This window comes from Hipposideros armiger, unplaced genomic scaffold (assembly GCF_001890085.2).
Source record: "Hipposideros armiger isolate ML-2016 unplaced genomic scaffold, ASM189008v1 scaffold_518, whole genome shotgun sequence".
Taxonomy (NCBI): Eukaryota; Metazoa; Chordata; class Mammalia; order Chiroptera; family Hipposideridae; genus Hipposideros; species Hipposideros armiger.
The window spans coordinates 795,528-813,275 of record NW_017731868.1 but is presented as its reverse complement, the minus strand read 5'-3'; the positions used below and the strand labels follow the sequence as shown (position 1 = coordinate 813,275).

Below are 17,748 nucleotides of genomic sequence, written 5' to 3'. Positions count from 1 at the left end.
CCTCCATACCTGGGCTTCGGAGAATGGCAGAAAGTGCAGAGGTGCTGCTGTGCCCAAAGAGCCGCTCGTGCATGAGCTGCCGCTGCCGGGCTTCCTGCTCTCGTCTCAGGGCTTGAGCCTCGGCTGCAATGTCAGGTGGCATCACGGCCAACACGCTGTCCTCCATGTCCTCCAAGACACTACGGCGCAGGTCTGAGGGCAGCGTCTGGATGAAGGTCACAGGGTCCATGGGGGTGTCTGAGCTGGCATTCTGTGCCAGTTCCCGCCGCTGTTGCTCAGCTCTCTGCTGTGCCAGCACCTACGGACCAGAAGAAGTCAATGGGGGAAATACTCAACAGCCCGGCAGCCTGGTTTCATCAACTCCCCGCTCACATACTTCCTCCTGGATGGCTGGAGGCAGGGCAGCCAGGAACTCAGGGCTCACTTCGGTCACACCAGGATTCCCTACCACTGCAGGAGCTGAGCTATTTGTGGTGGGGGCAGTACGGGTTGGTGGACGGATGCCCAGTTGGTTCTGCAGGACTTCCCGGCGGATGTCATCAGGCAGAGCAGCCAGAAAAGAGGGGTCCACACCTTCAGGGAGACTGATACCTGAAGGGAGATACAACATGTGAAGGGACTCACACTTCTACTGATGCCTAAGATGTAAACTGAAAAAAAGAAATCCATGGCCTTGCTTCAGGACACCAACGATGTTTGTCCTCACTGCATGCAAAGGACACAGGATACACAAAGAAAGCCCACCCACCTTCCCCAGGCTCAGAAGAGCTCTTGTTATGTGTCAGGTTCTGTGTGTACAGTCACTTAACCTTCATCAAGACCCCACCATGTAGCTATTATCACCCCTTCAGTATCAATGAGGATCAGAGGAGCTAAGGAATGGCCCCAGGTCCTAAAGGCAGGAGATGGCAGAGGGGGGATTTGAGTTAAGATCAGTTTGACGTCAAAGCCTGGGCTCATTCCATTATGCAGCACCAGCACACCCTTAACGCTGGTCCTCCTCCCATATACATGCCAGTCTCCATCTGGATCAAACTGTTTGACCGGCGGGCATTTCTATGCCAAGGGCTACGAGAAGCCTGAACCACCCCAGGATATACATGCAGCTCACCTGCAAGGGGATCTTCTTCTTCACTGCTTGTTGAAGGCAGTGGCTCTTCTAGGATTCCCCGGGAATCTGCTCCAGAAATGGCCACAGCAGAATCTCTAGTGGAAGAACTCTCAGAGGATGCAGGGGGAGAGCTGAAGGAAATCATTTTCAGGTTGTTCTCTGTATTGTATTTTCCCATTTATAAAATACTCCTATAATACCCCTTTCTCATAGAAGCCAGGTGGATTTCCCCAGTATACCAAGCATGTGTGTTACATTAACAAGTATGCATGTGGCTTGAAATACCCGCCAACACATCCTGCCCTCCTCTCGCTCACACGGTGCTTACCCGTCCTCAGGGGCCTGGGTAGGTTCCCCTGACCTATCACCCCTGCCTTGCACTTCTGTCACAACTGTTGGGGCATCCCCAGGAGTGGAGCTGCCTGCTGTGGGCTGCTCAGAACTGCCAGCTGCTGAGGTATCACCCACAGCCTCCTCCAGGGTACAGGAAGCCAGGCTGCTGGTGTCCATGGGAGAGCCTTCCAGTTGACTGCTGACAGCTGTCAGTGCATCAGAATCTTCAGCTCTCTCTGGGGAAAGAGAGGCTAGGAGGAAGTCACATGGAGAGGTTAGATCTCTGCCTGGAATTAAGAAGCAGCCAGATTAGACTTCTCACTTCTCCACCTTCACTCCACACTAGCCTGATGTTCCCCCTCAATTTCATTTGTTTTAAAAGGCTCGTCTCAAGTCCTTTCTATCATCTGTTGAATATTTATGGTGTTCCAGGGATGCCTGTGAAACATCTTCCCTAGGCACCCCAGGTAAGGGATCCTGTCACCTGCAGATTCTCTGCAGGCACCATTTATATATGCATGTTGGTTCTGTTTATCTAAACAAAATTCGTTAAAGGAAAAAGCCCTACATCTTAAGGTTTTTCTAGAACACATCAGACAGCATGGTAGAACAGTGATGGCCAACAGGTTTCCATTTACTCTGTTAGAACACTGCTGAGAATTGTGAGGGCCCCATTTCAGACCAATGGGAAATAGTGCCATGAGGTAAATGGTGTCTGCCAGCATATGAGAGCTGTATGAGTGGGGTCACGTGCCTGCATCCCTGGAACTGTTGGAGAGCAAGCTTTAGAGTTAATACAGACCTGGATTTTAATCATCTCAGCTTGACCACTTTATTGAGTGACCTTGGGCTAATTATTTCACTTCTGAGTTTCAGTTTATTCATGGAGATAACACCATCTACTCTAGAGTGTTGTTTTTAAACAAGCTCAGCATGATAGCCCAACTGTGATTACCTCAACAAATTGCTGGCATCATCACTAGTATCATTAGACACTCAGATATATAATCAATCACTTGAGGATACAGAGAAGAAATCTCAATTTTAGCTGAGACAAGCTAATGTGCAAGCTGAGATCCTACTATTTGAAGACTTGAACTTCTACTATTACTCTAAAGACAGGAAAGTAACTACAAAGACATCCATTTTTCCCTCCTGTTCTACTCTCCCCCGCCCAAACCTTGAAACTCTACTCACTTATAGTAGGAGCTGGAGATAACTCCATCTGAGTCGTTTCTGCTTCTCCACTTGGCCTTGGGGGACCCAATTCCTCTGGCTCTACAGGCATCAATAGCTGTGTAGAGCTTCCCCCTTCTCCAGCTGGGGATTGCAGCTCTTGAGGAATCTCTCCCAAAGCTGGTGGGGGTGGGAGTGTTGGTTGCTGTTGTGAGGGCTGCAGAGTGACAAGGGTCTCCTTGGACTCAGATGTAGCTGCATCAGTTGAAGATGGGGTTGTTGGGTAGCTGTCAGGCATAGGAGTCCCATCTTTCTCGGAAAGAATGACAATGGGTGTGTTACGGGGCAACCAGCCAAGGACCTAGGAGCCACTCAATTAGCACAGGTGGCATGACAAGAATCCCTCCCAACCAGTGACGTTGGATTCCCCCAACCACCAACTGCTCCTAGGAATAGCTCGTGGCTGGTCTGGTATACCCAGGAATGGGGCTAAGGCACAGTGCTATCTTGTCCCAAGAATTGGAGATCTCTCTGCAGATCCTAAAAATTAAATCCTTTCTGTGCCCCAGGAGGGGAAAGAGTTCAAGTCACTTTATAATTATATCTGCCTCACCCTATATCACCTGCCCCCTTCCACCTCCCTTTTCTTCCAGTCCTGATTATCTAAGAAACATCTACAATTCTGTCTATTGGAAGCAACAGTGCCAAGACTAAACGTGAATATGCCACACACCAGGGAAAGTAGTAAGTTGTATAGTTATCTTCTAATTGGGGCCTAAAATCCCTACCCCACAACAATACAACTTACTACCTCACCCCGGCATGAGCAGAATCCTCTAGCAAGGGCAGCAGGCAAAAGGCCATTCTACCTGATGACAGACACTTTCAAAGACCTTTTGCTAGATTAAGGGTACCAGGACACCTACCCTCTTTCACTGCTTTAAAAAATACTGTGTAGGCTTTGGTACAATCATTTCCCAACTCAAGTGCCAAAGGAGACAGAAGGTATAGGGAAGCAGAAGAAAAGTTCTGAGAAAATAGGGGTGGGGGAGACATATAATACCACATGGAGCAGTTATTAGAATCACAAAATGGCTACTGACATTAAGAAGATCACAACGAGGGATAGAAAGCATACAATAGTAATATCATTTAGCCCACAGAGCTACCTTCCCCAAAGCCAGGTTGCTCAAGGTAATGTTCCTAGACTTTTAGAGATTCCACAGACACATAAAATTTATATAGAAAGTAAAAAGTAAAAAAGAGACTACCATGGGGTTACCAACTTTCAGTTTAGCCAAGAAAAAATATCCCATCAATATCATTTAATAAAAATATTCCAATACCAAAGAACTAGGGAGGACATGATCTCTATTATGAAATAGTCCTTTAAGTTGAATAAATTCACATTTCTGAAGAACTCATTAAACCTCCTTCATTTTGTTCATTTCTAATGAGGACTGGCATTTGGGAACCACTGTCATTAGGTGTTCTCATGAAGCACCACACCATGGTGGTCACCAAAGGGGACAGGACACATGGCCTCACTACACATGCTAGAAGGCATCACAGCACAATCAGGATGAAAAGCTGAACATAGCACGTCGGAGGGGAATGTACCACCGTGGGAAAGACAGTAGACTGTATAGTTATCTCCAAGATGGGGTATGACCCTAAAACTATACAATCTACTACCTCATCCCACAGAGCACCAGTGTTCATCTTCAGCCCACTTGGGCCAGCTACTCTGCACCGTCAGGAGAAAGAACAAATCATTAGCAAGAAGAGGAAAAGGGAGGAAGAGTTACCTGAGAGGTTCTGTTCAGCGGAGTCATTTGTCTTAGATGCAGTACACTGCAAAGAGAAGGGACAGACCAATGTGGGACTTTGCAAGCACGTAACATTGAGGTCAACTGTAATAGTCACCAACCCCTCCCCCCGCCATATGCCACCTAGGAGTTCAATGACCTGGACGGAAGATGAGCACTTCAGTGTGCAAATATCTCCAATTTCTCTAACACATGCTCGTGTTCAAGGATGGCTTGGGGACAAAGGGGAAAACTGCCAGGGGCTGACTGAACAATGAGAGGAAAGGATAGTAAAAGACACTTTAGAGCTGGGCTGGGCAAAGGACATGACTTGAACACAATGGTGAGACCAGCAAGGATTTCTTGAAGTTTTATCTATGTATGTTTCCCTCTCCTGGGCTCATTTTGCCTACTCCAGCTTTTCAAATCACATGCCAGGCTCGCTTATTTTCTATCACTTTTCATGTGTTTAAAACAATGTTACTGTTCACTAGGTGAAAGGTCTAACAAAGGTATTTGTTAGATCAAGCTTGTTATTGTAACTGAAACTTTCAATATCCTTATTTTTAATCTAACCTTAACTACTGAGTGGGGTATCATTAAGTCTTTCACTGAAGTCTTTTACTTTCTTTGTATTTCTATTAGCTTTGATTTATATATTTTAGAGCTGTCCCAGAAGTTCAAGAAAAAAGTAGGTAGCTTCTTCGTAAACCAAAATCATGGTAGAGATTTTGAGTCCTAGAAAATGATGTGGTGATGGGGTTCAGGGTAGGAACACTTCTCTGATCTGAAGCCTAAGCATAATTTAGATGAAGGAATGGGATTGTCGTGGTAAGGTTCCCCTCTCCCAACTTGGTAAGGCAATCCACTGAGAAATTAAATTGAACCACAAGAGCATGGGCTTAGTCAAGGACATTCTTCGTGTCCAGCTACAGTCACTTAAGGCAGAGACTATACATATGACTCATGAGTCGCTCAGGTTCTGGCTCAGGTTTTTCCCTCTGGGTTTGAATTCTTTCTCCTAAAACTATGTGAATATATGGCAAATTTGGAACGGATCCTTTCTCAGGTTCAATGTGAAAGTCCGAGGATTCTCCAGTGACTCCTGGTGGCACACATATGCCAAAACAATATGAAAGGCAGATGTAGCCAAAGATGAATCCTCCAGCCCTTGGGAATCACCTGTGCACTTTGATCCCTGTTTTCCTTATCTTCTTTGCCTTTGTCAGTTATCTTTGTTTCTTCCTCAGCCAGTTGTTTCCTGCGTTTCTCCCGTCTTTCTTCCAGCTCCTCATCCCTCAGGAACTCCAGGTGATTGACAATGGGCACTTTAACAACTGGATCAAAAAAGCAAAGATCAGGAGCTGCTCAGGGGAGGAAGCCCAGAGGCAGTGGCTGGCGAGTGACTGCCTCACCCGGGAAGAGCACACTGATGACATCAACATGGGCCAGTGAAGCAATGTCCTCCACAACTAGACTGAAGAATGAAAGGACAGCAGCTGCTCTGTTCCCCCCCTCTCCCCAATTCCCCAATAAAATCTTTAAAAAGAGGCAGAGTTTGTGGTCACAGAGAACCAAGGAAACAACTTTGCATGTACTCGTCCCAGCACTGGAGGGCTCACTACAGCCCTGATAATCAAACTGCCACACACCTGAAACACAGTCGTGCATACTCTCAGCATCGAGAACTTTACATTCCTCTGTCCAGCGAGTCAGGGCTGTGGGGATGCTGGACAGGGTCCCTGTAGGGGAACACAGGAGAATGAGACTCTTGGTCTTGTCATGTGTCAAATGATCCTAAACACTGCAGTTCTCTAACAGGGTCCAATGTCTATCACAAGGTTTGGCACATCACAGGTACCCAGAGATAATAAAGTTTTTGTTGCCTTTGGCGAAGTCATTCAGTGGTTCTGGCTTCTATTATAAAATGGGGCTTCTTCAGACAGGGCAGATATTTTTCTGCTTTCCCTAAGCAGGGAAAAAATAAAAGCTGACAAACTGTACCCTCCCTTTCACCACAGAAACTTGCCTGCTTGGCTGGTAGCTGTACTCTGGTCATGGAAAAAGTCATCCAGCAGTTCATCATCAGACCGGGCGATAATATGGACATCATCGTTGCCCACCAGGAGGCGGGCCCGGCCCCGGCTTTGTAAGGGAAGGCTGCTGCTCAGCTGAAGGATGTCAGCAGCAGCAGAGGGACCAAGCAACCTGTAGGGTGATGGGATGCCATGGTCACTGGACATCCACAGGGGCCCTGCAACCTGTTACTGTGAAATCCTTTCTATATCGTCTACGAAATGCATAACACTATTATGGACTGATCATACACATACATCTTAGTTACTTTTCTAACTACTCCATCAGTTTGTGAACTTTATTTGGGCTGAAGCTGCATATTATTCCAGTTCCAGGCAGACTGTCACCGATAATGCTAAGCACCTGTGTTAGGGTATAATACCTCACTTGTACACCCTCTGTAGGTTGTACACTGACCACTGTGACACCTATATCCCTTTTTTCACTTCTTAAAATTACTCCTCCCACTAACCTCTAAGCCCTATGGCACGGATCCTGTCCTGTCTATATCTAAAGTGTTAAGTGCTTAGCATATGAGATGCTTAATGATTGCTGAATGTATACACAGGACACTTAAGCAAAAGAACATGTTATACAATTTGGTATTCTCCAGTAGTCTGCACATATAGTCCACAAAGAAATGGGACAAATACATTATTTGCGTGTGTGACAAGACCATTAAGTGACGGACTGCTTCCCCCAGGTCAGGACGATGCTGAAGACCAGTGAGCCCAACCATCTTTTAAACTCACCTCTGCAGTATGAGAGGAGGGTTGGGCTGGCGATTCCCAGGGTAGTGAACATGAATGGTGTGGCCTGTATTGGCTGTCAGCTGCCTTAGGGTCCTCTGACTGCGCCCAATGCCCTGGGTGAGACGTGTTGTAGAGGAGCCACTGCCCAGCGTCAGGGAACTGTGGTCTGCATGGCGTACCATCAGTGGGTGAGTGGTAGGGATATTTCCTGGGGATGGGGGGATGTCTGCTGCAAGGACAATATGCAAAGGGGTCAGTGCCAAAAAGAAATTTCTTCCATGGTTGTTAAAGCAGAACCATGTCTCCTGGGACTTACTTCCTCACACGGAAACCTGAGCTTTGTCCTTTCTCCCTCATTCCCACACCTCATCTACGATCACTGACATTATCATAGCCTATGCCACCATCTCTCACCTAGATACTGCAACAGCCTCCTAAATAGCCTCCCAATCCATTCTTCACGCTATAGCCACAGTGATGCTTCCAGACCCCTCAAGAAACATGCTGCTCCCGCCACCTTGAAGACTCCTCACCCTCTTATTCACCTGCTCTTTCTATTCTTGGCACTTACTCTGAATTCTGAGGATTGGCTTAATAATCCTGGCTTAATAATTACTCTGTGCTTTCTTACCACACTACAATGCAGTGCCTGCTTATTTATAACTCCGAATAGGCCATAAGCTCCTTTGAGGGAAAATGACTTTTATTTTTTACTGTTGTATTCCTAGTTCCGACATAGTAAGCCCTCCTTCAAATATCTGTTCCATGGACAGAGGCTCAACATTAGGAAGTCTGATGGAAATCACAAAAATGTGAAGAAAATCATAGAATAGAAAGTATTCTGAAAATTATGTAATCCAGCCCATTCCCCCCACCCAAACTTTTCATTTACAGGTGACAAACTGAGGCTCAAAGAGGTAAGAGACTACTTGGCCAAGACAACAGACCAGAACAGTTCAGTGTTTTCTGCTATATTATGCTTGTGATTTAGGGTCAAGACCTGCCTTCTCAAGACAGCCTGATTTTAAGAACTTGATGCTAAAAGGACACTGTGACGTTGATGGGAGAGGAAGAAAGAGATTCACTCTCTCCTCCCAAAAGATGCATCCTTGATGAACAGAGTGAATGTGCTCAAATCTACGTCCCAATGCCAAGCTCAAAGGTGTGTCAAAGGTGTCCCTACAAACTCTCAAGATCCAGTGTTACACAGGATTATTGATTGCCCTGTCACTGTAGTGTGCACATGGGTGGGTGCCTGATGCAGTCAGTCTTGGTCTCCTATTTTTTTTTTAATTCAAGCAAATCATCAAGTTGTCCAGATTCTAAAATGGCTGCCTGTTTACTGAGGTGGAGAACAAGAGCAGCCTCTCATTCTTTCAAGTGTACACTTATTGAGAGAGATGGATTCAGATATCCCTAGCCCCAGAAAGTCATAGGAAAAGAAGTGCTGTCTGTATTAGATAGATATAGCTGCTTTGGTTCACTGCTTGGCTTACCCTAGAGAAGGGTATAAGAATCAAGAGATAAAACCCAGCTGAGCCCCTGTATCTTACTAGCACTGGAGAACATGTTGTCAAACTCAATGATGAGATCATCCTCCCGGTCAAAGCGCTCAAATCGGACCAAGGGAGAAGTGTTCATATCAGGGTAATCCTCATCCAATTCCATTTCAGAGCCATCGTCGTCATCGTCTTCATCTCCCTCTTCACCTTCATCATCCTCCTTAAGGGGAAAATAGGAGATGGAGAATTGCTGGAGGTAAGGGTTTTCTGAGGTCTGGTGTCATGGCCACATTTGGACATGAGGGAGGGAGGTGCAGAGACTAGCAACCCAGGCTGTTGGTGTTCTCCAGCTCTGTGTTCCCATGGAAGAGGTTGTCTGAACCAACCCAAACACAGTCCCCCCTCACCTGATCATCTTCCTCATCTTCCTCCTCCTCCTCCTCTTCATCCTGACTATCATCCTCATCCTCGTTACTGCCACTGCTGTCCTCTTCCTGAGTGTGCTCCTCCTCATCCTCAGGGTCCAGGATATTCATGGAATCTAAAACAAAGGGAGCACATTGGAGGACTATACTGAGTAGCTAGAAAACAGGCTACTGAGCGGGCCCGCAGATTGAGTGGAAAGGCATGGGGTATCTGACTCTAGGAAAGGAAGAACCAGATCTGGGGTGATATACAGACTTAGTGAGCCAGCCCAGATTTCCTGAAAGTGCCAATCAATGCATCAACACGCTGAGCAGGGTGGCTGAATGTGGAGGCTGGCCATAGGGTGGTGCTTGAGGAGCCACGGTCTAGGACTTGGCCAAGTCTGCTGGTACCCCCTTACCTTTCCAGCCCTACTTTGCTATTGACTGCATCCTGCTGGTAAGAGGGAATCTGAAGCGATGATAGCAGGTGGGTGAGAAGAAAGCGAACCAAGTAAGAACTGACAAACTTTTGGGCAAGCAGTAGTAACATGTTATTTGAAAAACTGGCCGAGGATAAAGTGGATGGTGGTGTATGTCAGCGCATGCAGACAGATGCTTCCTTATTCTGCACATGTGGGCAGCTGCCTTCAGGAAAACCCTAGTGTAGTGTCTGTCAGACGTGCAGGGCAAGAAGGGAGGCCTTTCTGGCCTCGGCACTCTCACCTTCTCGGTTGGCCTGCAAGGTGGAAGCTTGGCTGAGGTTGGAAGGAGCTTCATCCATCAGCACGTCCTCTTGTGATTCATCCTCTCCACTTCTGCTCACTGAAGGTTACAGAGCAGAGCCTTCACTGAACAACAGAGGACTTCCCTTTCCAGATTGAGTGTGCCTAAGGTAGCTACATACACCCAGCAGATATCCACTTATTTGGATGAGGGAGAAGACCTGGGTTCTCTGCTGTTGACTAGCTAGGTGAGCTTGGCCAGACACTTTACCTGTCTGAGTCTCAGTTTCCTCATCTGTAAAAATGGGATTATCACATCTGTCCTGCCAATCCCACTACTAATTGTGGAACCACAGAGGATAATAGGTGTGAAAAAGTCTTGTCAAATTTGTAAAAACTTGTCTGCTTTCATGAATCCTTTGATTTCCTTCATCAATAAAATAAAAACAAGTAACACATACACCCTTGGAGCCAGGTGACAGTAGGATACCTTTGCCGTTTTCCCTCTGAATTGTAAGAAGAGCCACCCTTAGGGATGATCGCTCTTTTTACAGTAATGAGACTCAAAGGTGGAAAGATCCTGGAATTCGCTGAAGAACTGAAAGAAAAGCACTTCTCACCCTACGGCCTCTACAGCCTCCTCGAATAATAAACACTCTTAATGTGCCTGATGTATCATCTATACTGGTGGCCACCCCCTCCACCTCCCCCACACAGGCAACGCTTCAGACACGCCGCAGGTCTGTAGATGGCTTGTGAACTTCTCATCTTGTAAGACTGTCAACATCAAGACAAGCAGCGATCTAGGCTGGCTATGAGCCCTTAGGCAGAGCTGAGCAAGCAGATGATGAGAAAAAGGGTCCTCCCAAGAGAGACTGAGGCAAAGGAAGAGGCTATACTCAGTTCTGGAGCTCTCACCTATAATTGTACTGTTCCCAGATCCGCCATCCCTCTCAAGCAACTCATCTATCAGGTCCTCCAGCTCATTCTCAACCTGGAGAGAAATAGAACATATATATGGATGCACACAAGTCTATCATTGTGCTAGCACTGAAACTCTAAAAAAGGCCAACAAGGGAGCATATATTTCTGGGATAATGTGTGACAGAGGGCGTTATATAGATACCACACACTTGGTGCTAAGAGCATAGAAACTACCATGTACTGCCAATCCACACTCACACTGTCCTTCAAATGGGTCCATTCCAGTTATCTGAGACCAGGTTAGTCTTTATACTGTCCAGGAATACGTGCTGATCTCTTTGTGAGCTATCAGCTTAGGACTGTAGGCTCCATTTCTTATCATTGCTACCAGCTCCAGAAATTACAAGTTTCTTTAGGATTGTGAGAAGACTACTGCTTGAATGCCCCAGTGACAGCTGGTGCTATAGGCACAACAGTAATGTTAAGGAGCATTCATTAATGACCAGAGCCAAGTAAATCAAAGAATGTGGGCCCAAAGGGCTCAAGCCAGCTTTCTATATCAACATTTCACCTATGCCTAAATTTTCTTGTTGGGATCTATTCCATTTCACAGTACATGGCACCCTGCCCCCACCCCTTATTTAATACAATTTAAACACACTACTAAGCATATCATCCGTGCTCCTCTGCAAAGCAGAGAGCATCAAGGCAAGGATCTAAAGTACTCACCAACCCACATCACTTGGGGGTTTGGTTCAGTGCCGCAATAGGGGTGTGCTGGGTGATCTGCCTCCCTACCTGCATCTCTTGTGAACTGAGCACCTCAGGCTGCCCAGCAATCACCACTGAGTCGGTTTCAGCCTCCCCATCCATGATATCCCCATCTGCCACCTCTGTCTGAGTGACATCATGATCCTCCTCCTGCACTTCTGCTTCCCCAGGCTCGCCTGAAACAGTCAACCAACCAGCAAAATCATCAAAGGGTGCCTATGTGTGGGGCACCACAAGGCAAGTGTGAAGACAATAAGGTCCCTTCCCTGGGCAAGTTTACACGTTCTCAGAGAATAAATGAATGGGTGACAAAGGAAAAGACAAGGCTACGTGTGAGGATAGCCAAATAAGGCTGTAATTTTAAGGAATTCTTTGTGGGGCAGATTCCCACACCACTATGACAGATCTCTGGAAGGCCAGCAAGTTCCCAGGCAAACGATACCAAGCCAGAAAAGTTGTGATGCCATGCCCATAAAATATCTACACCCACCAGGCTAGCACTCCAGCAAAATTACTCTAATTCCCTACCTGGGTCCTGCTGGCTGCTATTGGAGTCCTGAGTAGCTCCTTGGGCATCCTGCTCAGACTTGCTCTTGTTAGAAGCACTCTTGCTGCCAAAAAGGCTACTGGGCTGGTTCACAATCCGGGAAAGTGTTTCCAAAGGCTTCAGAGCAGCATTGACTGTGTTGGCCATGTTGGGACTGAGATAAAGGAAGATATAGAGATGAACTGAGCATAGATATCCACACTAAAAGGTAACAAGGCTCATCAGAGTACAACTGATCTAAAAAGTGGGGCGTGGAAATTACAAGGTGAGCCTGGGACGTAATGTGCTAAAAGGCTTTCAAAAGTAAGAAGACTTTAAACTATTAATGGGGTCATTACCACTGGTCAAATTTGTGCATCAAAAAAAATGATAGTAATGGATTACAACAAATTAAATATAAAAGGAACCTGCAGCCACAGGGATACAAAAGCAGGTAGAAGGAGGTCTTCATTATAAAAGAAAGCCAGTGAATACACAGGAATGAAAGAATCAGAAAATCAGCACTTTGCAACCAGTAACGTAAGTAATCCTGGCAAGGATCACCAATGAATGTTAAAACTACTGAGTTAAAAACCTTCAGGGCACAGGATAGTCACATGATCTTCCTGTGAGCTCAGAGCATCACCTAATAGATACCTTATTAAATACAAAGGAGAAAGCTAACCTTTAACTATGTGATTAAACTTAGCATTACCAATAATAATAGGACAAATTGGCATTATGTGTCTCCTGATGTGATGCACCGAGAAGGGCAAACACCACCTATATACTACTCTTGCTCAAAAAGTTCAGCCTAAGTCTAATCATAAGAAAGCAATTAGACAAATCCAGATTATGGGGTATTACTATAAGACATCTGGCCTTCTGGATTCTTCAAAAACAGTCAAGTATCAAAAACAAACTAACAACACCAAGAGACCATTGATAATCAAATGCAATGAGTGATGTTTACTGGATCCTGGATCATTTTTTTTAAATTTTATTTTTATTTTTTGGATCCTGGATCAAAACACTCTCACCCAGACTATAAAGATACATTTGGAATAATTTGGAAAAACTGAATATGAAATATATATATATTCAGTAGTATTATATTAATAATAGATTTCTTAGATGTGATGATGATATTCTAGCCATGTAAGGAAATGCTTGTTCTTAGGAGACACACACTGAAATATTCAGAAGTTAAACACCACGTTGTGTGCAACAAATTTCAAGTCATTCACCTCCTGAAAAGGGGAGAGATGGGGGGAACTAAAGCAAGTAGGATAGAATGCTAACCACTCGTTAATCTAGGTGAGACACATGGTGCTCATTACCCTACTGTGAGTGCAAAATTTTATGCGTTTTAAAAAAAATCGATGAAGTTTTATCAAATGGACAAATAAGTCAGCTTGAAGAGGCCCTATGGACCAAAGGTTTAACGAAAAAGAGTGAAAAAAGGATGATGACTTGCAGTGATCCAAATGATGCCATCAATGAAAATTCATGAGTCCATACTACTACTTAGAAAATAGGAAGCCAAAGAAAACTCACATTTGAGGTGGTGATTTAACCTGTTTTTTATTTTACTCTAAAAAATGGTGACTTAAGGGTAAAGAAACAGTTGCTATTCTGCCTTTGCAGTAGGAACTGTATTTCAGGATAACTAGATTTTCCCTTTTGAATTGGGGCTACATCACAGAAAAATGCCAGCTAATAAAAATAGAAATTATAAAGTTGTCATTGATAAAAAGAAATCAACTGATACACGCCAAAGATTATCAACTGGTATTAAGACCATTAATTAGGTATATGGTTGATAGAGAGCTAGACATTTGTACAGTGCCAAAGTAATAACACAGATTACTTTCTAGTAAGAAAGGGGAAAAATATCACAGTACAATGATGATTATCACTCTACTCTAGTGGTCAATCTTATGATTAATAATGGTAGTTCAAAGAGATTTGTCTCCCCATGATACAAAATGAGATATACATCAATCTATGATATATCCCAGCCAATAATGCTTAAATTGCTCCATTAAGTGTCTAGCACTAACAAGAGGTTTACAGAAAATAGGGAGTAAAGGAACAAGTTAAACTACACTGCAAGGTACCAAATGGACCAAATCTAGAAGGTGAAACACTTTGCAGGACAGCAGGCCTGGTCACATCAACGAGTTAGTGTCATGAACAATAGCAATAAAGTGAAAATTTTAAAAATTAAGGATCTGTGTTAGAACAGAGATGCAGAGGACACAATCAGATGTACTGCAAGGTCCATTAATTGGATTAGTTTGGACAAACATTTTTGAATACAGATCTGGGTATTAGATAGGATGAAACTTTATTTACACAGAAAAGTAGAGACCAACCAAAAAATAAAAATAAAAAACCTAAACACAACAAAAATATCCCAACCCCATCCCATCCCAGGTTACACAACAGCATATATAATACTTTAGTAAAAAATAATTATTTATGTATGTGAAGAAAACCACTTAAAAGATATACAGTAAGATAACAATGGTATCTGGGTGGTAAAAATATGGTGCCTACTTTATTTTTGCTCATCAGCATTCTTATGATACACATACAATCTTAGAATAAAAGGTTATTTTTAATTAAATGGAGAGAAACTTGGAAGAAAAAAATTAGTGATATAGTTCAACTCTTGAGTTTGCAGCAAATGAGAAAACTAAGGCCTAAAGAAAGTACTTTGCTTAAAAGCCACAATACTACTACCCCAAAGCCACTTACACCCAAACTTTCCTATCAAACCAGTTGCTCACTACTCATCTTGCAAGAAAACATGAAATACTAGGAAAATGGAGAAGTAAGCAGCATGATTAAAAAGAGGGTAAAAGACTGAGGCTAGCGCTCAGGAATGATTTTACCTGGACAGGTCCAGGCTGTGGGGCACTCTGGCCAGGTCATTAACCAGTCCTTTCTTCAAGAAGAGTCGAATGATGTTGTTCATGCCATTGTGCTGGGTCTTGGCAGTGGCACTGCTGTAGAAGCTGGAGGTGGAGGGGCAGGACTCCATGATAGTACTAATGATACACATCACCGCCTGAAGCCTGGGAGAGAAGTTTGACATCTCTTATCATGTGAACACAGCCCATTCTTAGTCTAAGTCTTCACTAACTTGCCTCAGATAGCCCTCCTGTGCCCTTTGTGTTTCCTCCTCAAAGTAACAACTAAACAGATGAGAACTCACTTGGTGGGTGGTAGCATTCTTCATTTTCTTTAAACATAATTTAAAAAATAAGACTGAATAAACTGACCTCTTGCTCGAAAACCCTAGATATGACAAAAACATCCCTTTGTTTTCTCTAAGTCTGTTTACCCACCTCCTCTAAAGGTAATCAGTCTTCTGGGTATTTTAATTATTTGAGAGGATCATAGAATGTACTGTGCCGGTATATCTAGAACTCTTGTTCAAATGCAAGGAATCCCATGGGCCAAGAATGGAGTAAGGGGATGCTACTGGTTATTAGCATTAGGTCAAGCATGGATTTTACCTGGCATGTTTCTCTGTACTCTCAGCCATAGCCAGTGCCCGTCCCAGGGCTGCTTTTACTTCATTCACAAGGGCCACCTGGGCATCTGTGCCACTACCTGCAGCAGCCAGGCTTGCGAGGAACAGGCGGGCCAGTGCAGGCGTGTCCTTGTCTTCTGCATTCTGGGTATGTGGGAGGAGGTGGTCCAGAACAAAAGCTAGCACACTGCAGTCCTGAAAAGTCATTAATCATGACCATTTATTCACAAGCACAATTATGCTATATCATTTGCACAGCAACAAGGTACACACATGCACAGAGTTGATCCTGGAAGTCACCCAGTGATTATCAGGTCCACATCATAGATCAGAAAAACCAAGGCTTACAGGTACAGCTAAGTGAGTAGCAAATCCCGATTTTATGTTTTCAAATCCCATTAATTTCCTACTACACAGTTTATACATTTTCATTTAGATGTTACTTGGCATTTCTTAAAACATTTTTTATGTGTGACATTTAAATAGAACTGTTTACAGCAAACCTGTAAGAGTTAAGGCAGTTCGATATTCTCCCCATCTCACAGGTACAATGAAATGTGGCTTGTATAGACACAACTTAGTCAATGGCAAGGATTCTAATCTTGACTCCTAATTGAGTGCTATAATTCCTTCAGTATTCAATTAAATTGGAGTACTTACATCTACAGTGTGCCCAGAACCCTGGGCTAGAAATTGGCAGGGGTTAAATGAGAAACAGCAGTCATAGATATGAAAAAATATTTAACACAGAGTTACTTAAAATAGCAAAAAAAACAAAACAAAACAAAACAAAACAACAGGGAAGGAAACTAAGCCAGACTTTTTCTCTAACAATGATTTGTGCCCTGATAATTCCTTATCTCAGAAAGAAACCTTAGTTCTGTTGTCATTCAAGCAGATTTTGGATCAAAACGCACCAATGATTTTGGAACTATGGATAGAAATGATGGCTGTACAACTGAATGTACTAAATACCACTAAACTGTATTATTTCAAATGCTTAATTTCATGTGAATTTTACCTCAATAAAAAAAAATGCAGTTAAGAATACTAGAGTCTGGGAAATTAGATAAGGTAACCTTGTTAAGACAACTATTAGAATTAAAGATTTCCCAGTAGTGAATAAAATTCAAAGTTAAAACTGTTTTCTGAATAAAAGTATAAATAATGTTATGTGACATTAGTAAAAACTGGAAAAAAAGCTTTGAAATTTGGGAAAGCAGTGTGACCAAGCAGAAACTATTTGGATTTGAAACCAGAGACCTGGGTTCCAATTCCAGCCCTGTTACTCTGAAGTGTGGCCTTGGGCAAGTTAATTACCTCTCTGAACTGTCTTCTCTACTCAGGGGAGCAACACCAACAACCTTTTAGTGCTGAGGTGAGGATTATCAAAAATATTTGTAAGCACCTGAGTACCCAGTACCAGTGGGTCACGTGACACATATTAAGCAGACACTTAATACATTTGCAATTCTTATTCCCCATGTAATACTATCATAAATTGGAACTACAACTAATGTATATTTAATATGTATACTCCACAAGGGACTTAGGTCCAGAATATAAAAAGACCTTAATAGAAAACAAGGATAAAAGACTTGAACACTTCACAAGAGAATATCCAATAAAGACGGGGAAATTTTAACCATATGCAATACCACCACAAACCCACTAGAATGGCTAAAATGAAAAACAGGAAAAATACTGAGTGACGGCAAGGAGATGCAACAATCGGAACTCCCATATGCTGTGCTGGTGAAAATATAAATTGACACAACCACTCTGGAAAACTTTTGGCACCATTTGCTAAAGCCAAATACACCAGCAAGACTACTCCTAGGCATATACCACCCAACAGAAATGCTCACCAAGGTACACATATATGTTCACCTAAGCATGTATAAGAATGACTGCAGCAGTGGTTTAAAACCTCCAAATGGAAAACTACCCAACTGTCTATTAGCATTAGAATGGATAAAAAGATTATTGGTCACACAGTGGAATTCTAGACGACAATGAAAACAAATTACAATTACACACAAAAGCAAATTTCGCAAACATGTTAGGCAAAAGAAGCCAGACACAAAGGAGTACAT

General features: G+C 43.6%; 1 protein-coding gene across 14 annotated transcripts in view; it reads right to left on the bottom strand.

Moving 5' to 3' along the window:
* The window catches only part of HUWE1 (HECT, UBA and WWE domain containing E3 ubiquitin protein ligase 1), a 169,949-nt gene that overhangs the window by 15,167 nt on the left and 137,034 nt on the right, over nt 1-17,748 (bottom strand). For 10 of the 14 annotated variants that reach the window (XM_019668123.1, XM_019668130.1, XM_019668134.1 and 7 more), the window contains 18 exons: nt 15,636-15,847; nt 15,009-15,191; nt 12,111-12,283; nt 11,610-11,758; nt 10,806-10,881; nt 9,889-9,987; nt 9,166-9,299; nt 8,810-8,978; nt 7,257-7,485; nt 6,458-6,636; nt 6,081-6,170; nt 5,611-5,765; nt 4,429-4,474; nt 2,642-2,929; nt 1,440-1,731; nt 1,112-1,242; nt 377-591; nt 10-298 (listed from right to left, as the gene is read on the bottom strand). In XM_019668123.1, coding sequence (XP_019523668.1) covers nt 10-298; nt 377-591; nt 1,112-1,242; nt 1,440-1,731; nt 2,642-2,929; nt 4,429-4,474; nt 5,611-5,765; nt 6,081-6,170; nt 6,458-6,636; nt 7,257-7,485; nt 8,810-8,978; nt 9,166-9,299; nt 9,889-9,987; nt 10,806-10,881; nt 11,610-11,758; nt 12,111-12,283; nt 15,009-15,191; nt 15,636-15,847 — 3,109 coding nt within the window. The remainder of the gene's footprint in view (nt 1-9; nt 299-376; nt 592-1,111; nt 1,243-1,439; nt 1,732-2,641; nt 2,930-4,428; nt 4,475-5,610; nt 5,766-6,080; nt 6,171-6,457; nt 6,637-7,256; nt 7,486-8,809; nt 8,979-9,165; nt 9,300-9,888; nt 9,988-10,805; nt 10,882-11,609; nt 11,759-12,110; nt 12,284-15,008; nt 15,192-15,635; nt 15,848-17,748) is intronic. The other 4 variants (XM_019668129.1, XM_019668131.1, XM_019668133.1 and 1 more) reach the window with 3 other exon arrangements.